Raw genomic sequence first — 13,539 nt, 5'->3', positions numbered from 1 at the left:
GGCCTCCAGAGTGCCCACCTTCCTGTCTGGGACTGTGAATACAGACAGATTACACTTGCTATATCTGCAGGACATGCAGTGGAAAGCAGACATATCAGGGCCACCAATCTGGGTTACTCTAACCACAAGTATGCTTTCAAAGCAGAGTCTTCACCTAGCAGCAGAAGTCAGAGACATCAACAGCGTCTGAAGCTGTTGCTGGCTCTGAGATGAAGGTGCTGCGTTCTGAGACCAGAAAGTAGCCTCGAGGAGCAGAGAACCACCGTGGCAGACAGCTGCAAGAACATGGAGACCGCAAGGACCAGAATTTGACAGCTGGGTGAAGTTGGGAGCACATTAGTTGCCAGATTGGCCAACACTTATTTTGGCCTCTGGACATCATAAGCAGGAAACCCAGGCAAACCACCAAGATCTCTGGTCTGCAGAGCTGTGAACTAGTGCACAGGTGCTGTTTGAAGCCATAACTCTGGTCGGTTGTTACTCAGCAAAGACTAAATATTCCCCATCTCTCTCCTCTGCATGCTGGCTCTCTTCTCTTGCTCTCAAAGCTGCTCAGGCCAGGAGGCGGCCCCTCCAGGTTCAAGCCACTGATGCCTTCAAGGGCTGGTCACCACAACTTTTAGACAGCTCTCCCCTTCCTCCGCCTCTTTCCCCAGTAGCACCCCTCCTCAGGGACCCACTACCACTCTCTCGGAGGCTGGGTACTTCTTCTTTTCAAGTTCCTGGAATCTTTTCTTCCTGCATAAGCTGAGCTGCTTATCTGGCCCACCTGCCCCACCAGCATTACCTGTGTGGTCCTGCGCCTGGCCCTGCCTGCTATATGACTCTTTCCAAATGATGCAACCTGGTAGGTGGGACCCCAGGGAATCTCCTGGACCAAGAAGCTGGGGATAGAGCAAGATACCTGACCAACATCATTGCGTTAACTTGGTAGGATGGGGTTTTGGCATGTTGGCTTCCCCTTTCCAGTATGCTATTACGCTCTTAAAACATATTAAATACCAGTCATGCAAGATAACATTTATGAACAGCTATCTTGGTGAGCGTGGGCCACCACAACAAAGAGCATAGACTGGGTGGCTGAAACAACAAACATTCATTTCTCACAGTCCTGAGATGAGGGTGTGGACATGGTGGGGTTCTGGCGAAGGGTTTCTGGTTCACAGATGGCCAGCTTCTTGCTGTGCCCTCATATGGCAGACAGAGAACTCTAATGTCTTCTTCTTTTAAGGAAACTATTCCATCACGGGGACCTTCATGACCTCATCTAACCCCAGTTACCTCCCAGAGGTCCCACCTCCTAGTACCATCACACTGGGGGGTTTGGGGGATCAACGTATAAATCTGGGGGAACATGAACATGCAGTTTATGACAGAGAGTAAGGTAAACATCATATTCATGAACAAGCCCCACACAGAAACCACTGAACCCAAAGACAGAGGACACCGTGGGGCTCCTGCGTTTGATGTGACACTGTTTCTAGCACAGAACCATCATTGAGGGGCAATGTGTACGGTGGCTCCCATCTGCCCCCCGGCTGGTCCCCTCTGCCTGTTGCTGTGGCCTTTGCACCTGGGTTTCCCAGCCAACACACCAGACGGCTGGAGGGAGAGCTGGGCACGCTCAGGGTGGCCCTGGGCTGGCAGCACGTGCGCTACAGAACCTGTCAGAAGCGCCAGTTCCCCGGCGGTGCTGCCCCAGGCCTGCTGAGTCAGAACCTTGGGGCCAGTGCCCTGCTCTGACAGGTTTGAAAACCACTGATTCTGGGATCACTGAAGGTGAGCCTAACTTTGAGTCCTGGGACTTTGAGTCCAGGGAGCCTCTTGAAGCTTCAAGTCCAAACCCTTTGGTCTGGCAATCAAGGTTTCCTTTGATTTCTGCTTCTAAATCCCAAGGCTTCCAGCAACTTCTGGTGCTGCTCGCTGAGAACATGAGTTCCATTATAGTGGCAGGAGAGAGCACGCTCAGCCAGGCTCAGGAGTGGGGCCACTGTGTCCCCTCCCCCCAGAGCCCCATCTGTCTCCATGGGGCTGGCCACTTGCTTCTCTCCAGCCTAGTATCTCAGAGCCAGCAATAAGCGAGATCATCAGGAGCCAGACCCCAACTCTCATCTGGGGGTGGTGAGGATCCTAAAAAGAGCCAGGTGGTGACAGAAGAAGGAAGCAACAATGGTGAACATTCCAGAAGTGTTGCGGTGGGAAGGACGATGTTGAGGCAGGGCACTGACCTCCCATTTCCAAACCCAGTTCAGTCCAGTTCAGCCGCTCAGTCGTGTCCAACTCTGCGACCCCGCAGACTGCAGCACACCAGGCCTCCCTGTCCATCACCAACTCCTGGATTTTAGTCAAACTCACGTCCATTGAGTCGGTGATGCCATCCAACCATCTCATCCTCTGTCATCTCTTCTCCTCCTGCCTTCAATCTTTCCCAGCATCAGTGTCTTTTCAAATGAGTCACCTCTTCACATCAGGTGGCCAAAGTATTGGAGTTTCAGCTTCAACATCAGTCCTTCCAAAGAACATTCAGGACTGATTTCCTTTAGGATAGACTGGTTGGATTTCCTTGCAGTCCAAGGGACTCTCAAGAGTCTTCTCCAACACCACAGTTCAAAAGCATCAATTCTTCAGTGCTCGACTTTCTTTATAGTCCTACTCTCACATCCCAGGACTACTGGAAAAACTTATAGCCTTGACTAGACAGACCTTTGTTGGCAAAGTAATGTCTCTGCTTTTTAATATCTGTCTAGGTTGGTCATAACTTTTCTTCCAAGAAGTGTCTTTTAATTTCATGGCTGCAGTCAACATCTGCAGTGATTTTGGAGCCCAGGAAAATAAAGTCAGCCACTGTTTCCACTGTTTCTGTATCTATTTGCCATGAAGTGCTGGGACCGGATGCCACGATCTTAGTTTTCTTAACGTTGAGCTTTAAGCCAACTTTTTCACTCTCCTCTTTCACTTTCATCAAGAGGCTCTTTAGTTCTTCTTCACTTTCTGCCATAAGGGTGGTGTCATCTGCATATCTGAGGTTATTGATATTTCTCCCGGCAATCCTGATTCCAGCTTGTGCTTCACCTAGCCCAGCATTTCTAATGATGTACTCTGCATATAAGTTAAATAAACAGGGTGACAATATACAGCCTTGACGTACTCCTTTTCCTATTTGGAACCAGTCTGTTGGTCCATGTCCAGTTCTCACTGTTGCTTCCTGACCTGCATACAGATTTCTCAAGAGGCAGGTCAGGTGGTCTGGTATTCCTATCTCTTTCAGAATTTTCCAAATCCCGAGGAGGCAAACTCAGGGTCTTGCTGAGAGAGGCTCTCTGAGGGGTCACAAGCATGGATGAGGTCTCATTAATCTCCCAGGAACCCACTCTGAGTTTTTACCTGGGTGTCTGGGGCTTCAGGTTAATTTTTCAGTCTCCCCCTCAGCCTCTCACATGCTTTTCGGGTATGCAAACTGAGGTCCAGATGGAGATGGTGGGGCCTGACTCAGGGCCACTCACAGGAGACGGCGTCAGGGGAGCCCTGAGTGTGGGAACCCCATAACCAGTCACTCCTCATTTACCCTCTGGCCCATAGGTCTAGGTCATTGTGAGGTCCTGACCTTGTCTCGCCATCTCTTCCTCCTCACGGCCATTGCCAGCGCAGGATGTTCTATCCAATGATGACTTCAGATCTCATCAGCCTTGCTCTGATGGACAAAAACTGTGTCCTGTGGCCTCAGGGAAAGCCAGGCGGGAGGGGGTGTGCCGCCCTTCTCCTGGGAACCACCAGGGCGTGGGGGCCCTGCCCTCACTGCACCCATTTCCTTCACCCTGCACCTGGCCACCATGATTCACCCGATGAGGAATCTGTTCCATTTCCCTTCCTACTGCCAACCCTGAAGTGCCGCATGGCAACCCAGGAAGTGCCCGCATCCCCACTGCCAGCCACCCCCTGGCTGGGAGCTAGAATCTTAAATGCCCAGCTGGATGTCACATCTGCTGTCCCAAAGGCCCCTCAAAATCAGACTGTCCCAAACTGAATGCATCCTTTCCCCGCAGATATGGGGAGGATCCCTCTCTGAGCCCTGAGCTTCCACTCTAGGTTCTGGAGAGATTCTGCTGGCAGAACCATCCATACAGCAGAAGGGGGCAATGGTCAGGCAAGGAGATTACAGCACGCCCACACCACAAGCCTGTGTAGCTGCTAGTACCATCGCTGACAAGGTCCCACAAATGCAAAATGTTTAGTGGAAGATGGTAAGCCTTAAAAAACAGAACATAGTCTTCTCTGCACACTGTTATTATGATCATGGAAAATGTGTAAGCGAAATGAGAAGAACCTAAAGTGAGGAAATGCCCGTATTAAGTTGGTAAGATGAAGAGCTTGTTTGTTTTCCAGGGTTTTGTGAATGCTATGTTTGGTTAACTTTTAGTAATAATTTGTTTGGGCGTGAGGGCATCATTTTCAACCCAGAGCACACACTTGGGCAGTTTGCAAAGTGGCCCCTAGACTCCAGTTCCAGCCTATGGCTGGGGCCATGTGAGTCACGCCTGCCACCCAAAAGTACTAATGATTTTTCTCTCTCTGCCCCTGTTCGCTCCTGTTGAGGACTGCACAGTTGCACTGTTGAAAGGCCAGGCGCCTTGCCAGACGGTCTTACTCAAGATAGAGGAGAGGCGCTGGCTGTGACATGCAGGGGAAGGAGGACACTCAGGACCCAGTCTGGGCCAGCTGTGCTCCCCGGGGCTGATGGCCTTCACTCAAGCGGAGTTTGATGTAAATGTGCGGTGAAACCCGAGGACAGAAGCCACTTCTCACAGACAGAGGCTGGCGGCAAAGGCAGGACCCGGCGCAGACCCCCTCTGCCCCCTGTCCCTGCCTGGGTCCTTTGGGGGTGGACCCTCAATCAGAGTGCCTAAATGCTTGTGCACCGTTATCTGACAGATCAGAATGGAGTCACAGGCTCTTAGGTCTCTTGAGTTCTGGTCTGATTTCTTTTTGCAAGATCAGCAAACACAGGGTACCTGTGCACGGTGGGCATAGCTCTGCCCTTGCCTACGGCTGCCTGCTGAGGCTGGGACCTCACAGCAATTCCCAAAGAGAGAAGGGCTCTGCGGGGAGGAGGGCTCGGCCGGGTCTAGGGGAAAGGATGTGACCACCACCTCCTGGTATTCACTGAATTAACTGTTCTTGCCCTTCTCTCCTGGGCCTCAGTTTCTCCATCTGTCCAAGGAGGTGGTGGGCTACATTCTATCAGAGGCTCCTGGAGGGGAAGTGAGTCACAGGCACGGCGGATTCATCCGCACCTTGGGGGATGGGTGACCCACATTCTATCCATACATCATCCAGGGTCACCTCTCCAGGAAGTGCTCTGGGCTCTCAGCGCTCCTAGCTGCCTTCTCTGTACCCCGCTGAAGCTTGCCACTCCGCCTGCCCATCCTCCCACTTGTGGGCCACAAGGGGCCGCCCCCAGAGAGCACGGCCACACTTTCCCTTGTCCTTCGAGGGCACAGATCTCTGCTCATTCCTCATCTGGGGCCCCCTGTTGCCCACTCTGCCTATAGGGCCTCTGTGGAGGAGGACTGTGGTTGGTCCCATGGACTTTCCTCGTAACACATGAGGATTCCAGAGTGCCTGTCCCATTTTAAATTGCTGTCTTCTAAGGTCAGGGCCTCTCCACGGCTGGACCAGGTTCCTATCCTCAGCCTGGAGGCCTTGAGTACGGGCTGGTTGCCTTGTGGGTTGATGGCTACCCAGCTTGATGGGTAGGCTCTGTCCTTTCTGGATGGAGCTGTTGAGGAGGCTAGTAGGACTCAGACTCCCCCAAGGGTGCTCATCTGCCCCAGGTGTTCCAGATTTTGCCTTCTCTCCCTACCCACTATGACATCTCCAAGAAGGGCCCACATGCCTCCTTACTCTCTCTCTCTCTCTCGCCTGGAAGACCCCTCCCCAGCAGCTGGAGCACTTTTGGCAATGGGAGGGCCCATGAGGAGGGGCGTCCCAAGACCTGGATCCCTGGTGTCGGGGGCCACCTCTTCCCAGCTTCTGGGCTGCGTGGCCCTGCCTGCAGCCCTCCCAGCACCCTCTCCTGCCCCACCGGGCCGAGCCGGGATTACTGACACATACTTTGCGCAAGTCCCAGCAGGCGGGCAGAGGCTCCCGTGCCCGCGGCCATGCATTTGCCCGCTTCCCTGGGCGGCAGCGGCACGTTTCGTCGGGGAAGGAATGTGGAAGCACCAAAGTGTGAGACACCTCCAGGGTGTCACCTGGAGAGACTGGGAGGGAGACCGAGGCAGAGCTGGTCTGGTACATGGGGGGGACCCAGCCCTAGAGCCAGAGGTTCAGTCGAGGGGGCTGTAAAAACAGTCAGCTATGTTTTCATGTCCCCAAGCACAGGCTACCCAATACAGTTTCTGTTTTTCATAGGAAATATTCCACCCATTTATTCCTTCATTTACTTGTTCAACAAAGTCTTATCTAACAGCTACAAGGAGTGAAGGGCCAAGGTTGGGGGGAAGGATAACATATACCCTGTAGGATCTCACAGCCTGGTGATATAGGTGCCATTCTTATGACAGTTCCACAAAGGTGGGCGGGGGACAGGTTTCACAGGGATCAGGCAGCCTGGCCGGAGTCAGGGCCTATTTGTCCACCTCTTCATGCTACCCTACAGCATCCAGCCCAGTCTGGTGAGGAGTGAGGAGTCATGGTCAGATCTGGGATCAGCTGAGCAAGGCTGGAGGAAGTGTGATGGGATGCAGGGGCACTAGGAGAGGAGGGCATGCTGTTGGGGTGTGGGGGGCAAAGGCATGCCAGGATGGGTTCATTGGTCACTGTGTAACTGTGAACTATCCCGCTGTGCCTAGGGGAGTTTAGGGAACTTACCAGGAGGACTATGAGTGCAGTGCTGAGCTGGGAGGGGGTGGGGGAGGAGTTGGGTCTTGTAAACCCTGGATTCTCAGCCGCTGTAGTATCTGTGGGATGTCCCCCCACCCCACCTCCCCACCAAGGCAGGCTATTCCTTCCTCAGCCTCTGCTTCTACCCTTCCATGGATGGGCAGCTCACTACCGCCACTCTCAGATCGAGGAAGCCTTTCCTATACTGAACCAAAATCTGCCTTCTGGCTACCTATAGCCTCTGCTCCCAGGATTTGCTAGAGCCACACAGAAGTCCAGTCCTCCTTGCCCAACAGCTTCTCACACACCAAACTGCAGTGGGGTGTTCCCCCAACACTTCTCAACCACAGGAGGCTCCAGTCCTTCAATTGCACTTGAAAGGGGTAAATACAAACTCTAAGACTTGGCTCAAAAATGCAAATGACAAGTGCTAGGTGATGGAGCCTCAAGGGGAATGACCCTTGACTTGGGCATGGCAGAAGCGGCCCATTGTGGGGGCTTCAGTTTCTCAAACTAGTTACAGAACTTGGGGTTGGGGTTTTTTAAATTCCTAATCCATTATTATAAATTACATTAAAAGTCTGCTAAAATAATACATAATACATTTTTAAAACTGCCATGATTCTTCCTGAACACCTATTTTCAACTTCTGTTCTTATTTCTTCATGAACAACCATCCATGATGGGCTCTGGTCTGTGGATTACAGTTTGAATATAACTGATACTTTCAGGGACAGGAGATTTACCCAAACCCTGCCTTTCTTGTCCTGGCCTGCGTGATGGTGGACAGCCCCTCTGGAACAAGGCAACTTCCATCCTTACAGGCTGAAGATTTGTAAGTGAGACCCACCGTGAAAAGTGTGATTTTATAGCCTCTCCAGACTGTATTCCTCCTTGATTGTATTTACTCACCCCCTTCGCTGTCACAAAGAATTCTAGGAGATTTGTGCAAATAAAACAGAATCATTTAAAAAGATGACAAGAAGCCCAGTGAAATGCAGGGTTAGCTAGCGTGGGAGAAGCTGCCCCAATCTGAGTCCCAGACAGAGTCCTGAGTGTGTAGGTGGCCAAGTCATATCAAGTTGGATGTGAGAGGTGGGTGATGCTTTTGCATTCTGGAAGGACTGAGTACCATGATGAGATTTCAAGGGATCAAGATGATGCATATTCAACTTGGTGATATAAAACAAGATTTCTGGTCATACATATTTTACCTATGGTCATTTCTAACATTGCTCTTCAATAAAAGGATGTCCACTGGTGGTTCTGTGGAGGAGCATCGTTCTCAGTACCCTGAGATCCTACAACACCAAGGGTGTCGAGCTGGCATCTGGATTTCTCTAGTTTCATAGGCTAGCTGGTACCATCACCAGCCTCAGGGCTGCAGGGAGAGGCAGAGAGAGAGAGAGAGGGACAGACACAGAGATTCAGAGGGACAAATATAGACAGACAGAGAGACGAGGACAGACAGACACACAGAGAGACAGAGACAGAGACAGAGAGGTGGAGAGGCTCGCACACACAGAGAGAGGGACAAACAGGGTGAAGTGAGAAGGAAGGATTGGCAGGAGGGACAGGGCTGCCCTGGGAGGGACCCGCAGCAGGGCAGGCTCACCAGGGAACGCCAGCTCAGGGAGTCTGGCTTGCTTTGGCCCTTCCCGGTTGAGAAGCCTCAGAGCCTGGCTCAGCCCTCCCAGATCCCGTGTCGTCTGACACAAGCAACCTCTTCCTCTGTGTGACTGCTCATCTCTCCCTTCCTCCTCCTCCCCCTCACTCTCCCCCCATACACCCTTTGAGGCTGTGGGTCCTGCAGAGAGCCTTTAGAGCTCTCTTTCATTCTCCCTGAATTCCACATGCACCTCTGCCCCACAGATATCAGGGTCCACAGGGGGGAAGCCTCTATTCCACCTGGGGCGGAGAAGACCCCTGTGTGTGAAGAACCAGTAGAGCCAGCACCAGGGAAGGTTGTGCACAGAGAAAGTTCTAGAGTGTGTGGAGGGGTGATGGCCAAGCTGGCATTCCTCAGGGTCTGGATACAGGCTCAGAGCAGGGTGTGGGGTGCGGTGGGCTGGGGAGGAGGGCAGAGAAGCAGTGAAACTGGGGAGAACCACTGGGAGTCTGTCTCAGGCTGCTGAGCTGGCTCAGGGGTGGGAGAAGACTGGACGTGGCCTCCCAGGGAATTTCCGGGGTCAGCTGGGGTGGCATCCACTCCAGGTACCACTCAGAGCTGGGGAGATCTAGGTACAGCAGAGACTGGTGGGGTGCTGGGTGGCAGGAAAGGGGAACCGACAGGAAAAGGAGGGCCAGGCTCTCTGTGCAGGTAAAGACACGGCAGCCGGAACTCCAGGAGGGTTAGAGGGGAGGGTGGAAGGAAGCTGAGAACAGACGTGGAAGGTGGGGAGATGGGGCATTGCAGTCTGGTGCAGGAGATGGAGGGGCCTAGCTTTGTGGGGAGGGGGCAGGGGAGAAAACAGGCTGATCTCCAGGGTCAGCCCCAGGGGAGGGGAGGGGATCACAAGACGCCATCAGCCCAGACACGCGAAGTGGGAGGCAGGTGCCGGCAACACATCACCAGCTGTGTACTGAGCATAGTTCTGCAAGGTTTCTGTGTGTTCCCCTGGACCATGATGCCTGTGCTGTGTTCACATAGATCTTTCTGATCAATTCTAATTAAACAAGAATTCAGTCTGGATCAGGGGAGTGTGGGGGAAGGGGCTAGCGCCTCCACGTAGGTCTGCAGTACGTGGCCCCATGGGATGCTGGTGGCTGGCCTCTGGGATCAGGTGCCTAGGCCTGTGTTCTGCCACCTCCCAGGTCCCTTCTCTGTCATACGAGGAGACCAGAACACATGTTCTTGGAGGTCTCTGCAACTTCCAACATTCTGGTCTTAGGGCTCTCTGTCTGTGCCTCTGCGGGGACCTGTCTCTGGACCTTGAACATCTAAGGTGAAGGACACTTCCAAGATGGTCCTGGGGAGGCGGTTGGCTCTTTAAATCCCCACAGGATGCGGCACCACCGCCTCCTCTCCTTCCACCCTCCCACCAAGACTACACCAACTTCAAAGCCTAATTACTCCCAATTTGGGCTGTTTCCTTGTTTCTCCAGGTGAGGAAGTCCCTGTCACTTTCACTTTCATATGCAAGGAGTTGGGGGTGGGGTGGGGGGAAGTGATGAGAGCGGGGGCCTCATTTTGGGGAGGGAAGGTGAAACAGAATACCAGTTAGGGAGGCTGAGTGTGAAGGTGAGAAGTTATAAAGACAGGGTCTCCCCACCCCCCACCCAAGGCCTCACTGAGGGGTGGGGGAGCAGGAGAGGGGGTTGGCAAGAAAAAAGAAGGAGCCACCTGTGGGAAACTCCATCAGGTTGGATATGAAGACAGAGAGCCTTCCTGCTGCTGTTAAACGCCATTTCTTTCTTTGTGAGCCCTCCTTTTCATTATGCTCATGTGCACCGTGGAGAGACCACATCCTTGCTGTGTCCAGATGGCCTGGGGGCAAAGGGAAGGAAGAGAGAAAAGTGCTGGTCCTCAGCGAGCCCTGGGGTTGTGGCCACCAAAGATGCTTCTTCTCAAGAAACAAGCGGGCAAAGCGGGGCGGGGCGGCTCCGTGGCACCCTCTTCCCTTCGGGGTTAGAGTTGCTCTAGACTCTTGATTGGGTAGGTCATTGAAAGGGAGGGGGTGGGGACAGGACGCCCCTCCCCACTCACCTGGAGCTTGCCGGAAGCACCGAGCAGGCCCCAGGATCTTTCGGATGGAACACGTCTGAGCCCGGCGCAAAGGGTGGCATAGGTGTGTTGAGGGGAGCAAGGCCAGGGACGCTCAGGGCCGAGAGGACAGAGATTCAACGGCGTTGGGTGGCCAGAGGCTGGTGACAGGGCCCTTCTTTATGGAAGAAGCGCGGGGGCGAAGGCGCTTCCTCTAGCGCCCAGGAATGCAGCGGCGGCGGGTTCTAATTAGAGGCCCCCGCGGGAGCAGGCCGCCGAGGCTCTCTCCGACGCGCTCCCCTGCTTCCCCCGGAGTCAGGGTCCCCGCGTTCGTGGGCACGCCCGCTGCAGTCAGGAGCTGCAGGTGCCGCGCGGGTGCGGGACGCGCTGGGGTCTCCGCAGCACGTCCCCGCCGCCCCGCCACCTCTCCCGAGCCCTCGGACCCGCCGGTGCCTCCTTCTTGAGCCCCGCCCCGTCCCGCCAGGCTGCGCCTGGACCCGCGCCCCACACCTAGGGCGCCCCTGCTCCTGAACAATCTCGAAGAGAAAAATTATTATCGGATTAGATGTACTTCGGCTCACTCAGTCTCCCCCCGCCCCAACTTCCCCTCGGCATAATTATTATAATTCCAGGCAAGCCGTCGGAGAGAGTTCCTGGTGTGTGTGTGTGTGAGTGTGTGAGTGTGTGTGTGTGTGTGTGTGTGTGTGTGTGTGCGCGCGCGCATGTGTATGTGAAGGTTTGTCTCTGATCTCGGCCTCCTCCAGCGGCGCGTTCAGGCCCCTCGGCTCCCGTATTTCCCCCAGCTGTGTTCGTCAAATCTCGGGCATCTCAGAGCGCCCCTGCCCTCTCCCCTGGGGAGCTGGAGCGACCCTTGCCTGTGGGGGCTCTACCGAAGTAGCTTCCCTCCTCCCCTGGGGATTTGTGCTTGTAGACCCTCAGAACCTTCTCTTGGTTCATCTGCACTTCCATCACCAGGTTTAGGAGGGTTTCACGGGAATGTGTCTTGTCTGGAGTGCAAGACGTTTCCGATGTGGGTTCGCGGAGCCTCTCACTAAGGAGCCCTCAAACTCGATGCTTTCTCCCTCTTTACCTCTCCCGAAGCCCCTTCTCACCATCTCGGTCGGGACCGCGGCAGGAAGACGCAGCAGGGCCAGGTGCTGGCCCCGGTGCGCCCGCCACTCCCGGCCGGGTCCCCGCAGTCTTTACGTAACTACGCTGCTTCGAGCTGTTGGGTCTTGTCTCACTGACTTTGCTTTAAGGTGTGTGTGTGCGCGTGTGGTGTGTAAGACATGTCCTAAGGAAAGTCTCCGGCGGATCTCCCTCTCCCAGCTCGCCCTCCTGGCTTCTCTTGACCTCGGGCTGCCCAAGCGTTCGTGCCACCCGTGTGGATCCAGTTTCTGCCTCTCGCAGCTCACTGCTCGCCCCGTCCGACGCCGGGAGCTCCTCTCTGCCCGAGAGATCAATGTCCCCGGAAACTCCGCCACCCGCGTCCCAGCCCCGGCCCGAACAGGTCGAAAGTGGCCGCCAAGGAAAACAAACCACCCGCGGAACAGGAGGGCAGGGCAGAGCGCGGGCTCCGGGCCACCGCGGGGCCCTGCCCGAGGGGACGGTGACTGGGGGACGCGCACAGCCTGGGGAGAACGTGAGGAAGGCTCACTCACCACCAGATCGGGTAGTTGCCCAGGGCTTGCTTCAGGCCGTAGAGGAATATGAAATATCCGAGCGGGGCCATCGCCGGGCGGGAGATCTCGGAGGGCCAGGAGTCCGCCCCGAGAGCGCGGGCGCCGGAGCGGGCCGGGCCCTGGGAGCTCGCGGGCGGCGGCGCTGGGCCCTCCTGCGGCCGCGGGGTGCGCGGGGTGCGCGGGTGAGCGCGGGTGCGCGGGCTCCGAGGGCGGCGCTGAGCCAGGTGGGCCGGCAGCCGGGCGGCGGGCCGGGGCCCGGGGCAGCGCGGGACGGCGGGGGCGGGGCAGCGCCGCGGGGGGCGCCCGCCGGGGCCGGGGCCGGGGCGGGGCAGGCAGGGGGCGGGCGGGGCCCTGGGAGCTAGCTCGGAGGCGGCTGCGGCGCCGGCCCCTCCCGTGGCCGCGGGGAGCGCGGGGGTGCCAGGGGTGTGCGGGGGTGCGCGGGTGCGCCGGCTGCACGGGTTGCGTTGTGCCGGACCGGCGGCTGGCCAGGCGGCGGCCGGACAGAGGTTACAGAGTCCGCAGGTGTCCCCTCCGAGCTCCCGGGCCGCGCCCCCTCGGGGCTCATGGAAGGTTCCTGAGGTTTGCTGCCCCGCGCTCCCTGCACTCACTGTGGGTGGGACGCGCTGCCCCGCTGTCGATTCTGCTCCGGTTTGGTCGCGCGCTCTGCCCCTTGCCCTCAGGTGGTTGGGCTGCGGCTCCATTTCGTCCATCCCCTTACTGGGGGGCCGTTCGTCCGAGGCTGGGCTCCTTGAGCCGCGCCTTGAGGCTCTGCTGGGAGCTGGGCCAATGGCGAGCGGCCAGGACAGGGGGAGGCCTGCCTGGGGACAGCTGCTGGGTGGGCATCTAGGGTGCAGCCACGTTTCTGAAGGTCACTATTGGGAAACAGTCCAGCTCTGTTTAGGGGCCAGGTGTTGATGGCTCCACGTTCTCCCCCACACCCTGCTAGGGAAGGGAACAGCAGTCCTGGCGCTTCTGGGCCCCAGGGACAGTGTAGCCGATTGGTGCCCAGGCTCCGGGACCACTGACTGCAGAGTCTGCCCAGGGCGGCTGGCTTCTTCAGCCAGAAGCGATTTCTGACCACTCAGGTAAGCCTTATGATTTTTGCTGATGGGGAAAGGGAAGACCAGAGAGGATAAGTGACTTATCCAAGGTCACAAAGAGTGGCTAGCCAATTCTCTAGCTCTTACTCCACTGCAAAGCTGTGTTTGCATATTCATCTGTAGCCCAGGGAGACAGGAGCCAGAGTTATTTTGGGAGAGGAAGATCCAAGTC

General features: G+C 56.0%; 1 protein-coding gene across 1 annotated transcript in view; it reads right to left on the bottom strand.

Moving 5' to 3' along the window:
* The window catches only part of WNT3A (Wnt family member 3A), a 66,972-nt gene extending 54,472 nt beyond the window's left edge, over window positions 1–12,500 (bottom strand). The window contains exon 1 of the mRNA XM_043464407.1: window positions 12,247–12,500. Coding sequence (XP_043320342.1) covers window positions 12,247–12,317 — 71 coding nt within the window. The 5' untranslated portion in view covers window positions 12,318–12,500. The remainder of the gene's footprint in view (window positions 1–12,246) is intronic.
* Between the last annotated feature and the right edge of the window lie 1,039 nt (window positions 12,501–13,539).

This window comes from Cervus canadensis, chromosome 4 (genome assembly GCF_019320065.1).
Source record: "Cervus canadensis isolate Bull #8, Minnesota chromosome 4, ASM1932006v1, whole genome shotgun sequence".
Lineage (NCBI taxonomy): Eukaryota > Metazoa > Chordata > Mammalia > Artiodactyla > Cervidae > Cervus > Cervus canadensis.
Note: the sequence above shows the minus strand (reverse complement) of the source record. Positions and strands in the feature narration are given on the sequence as shown.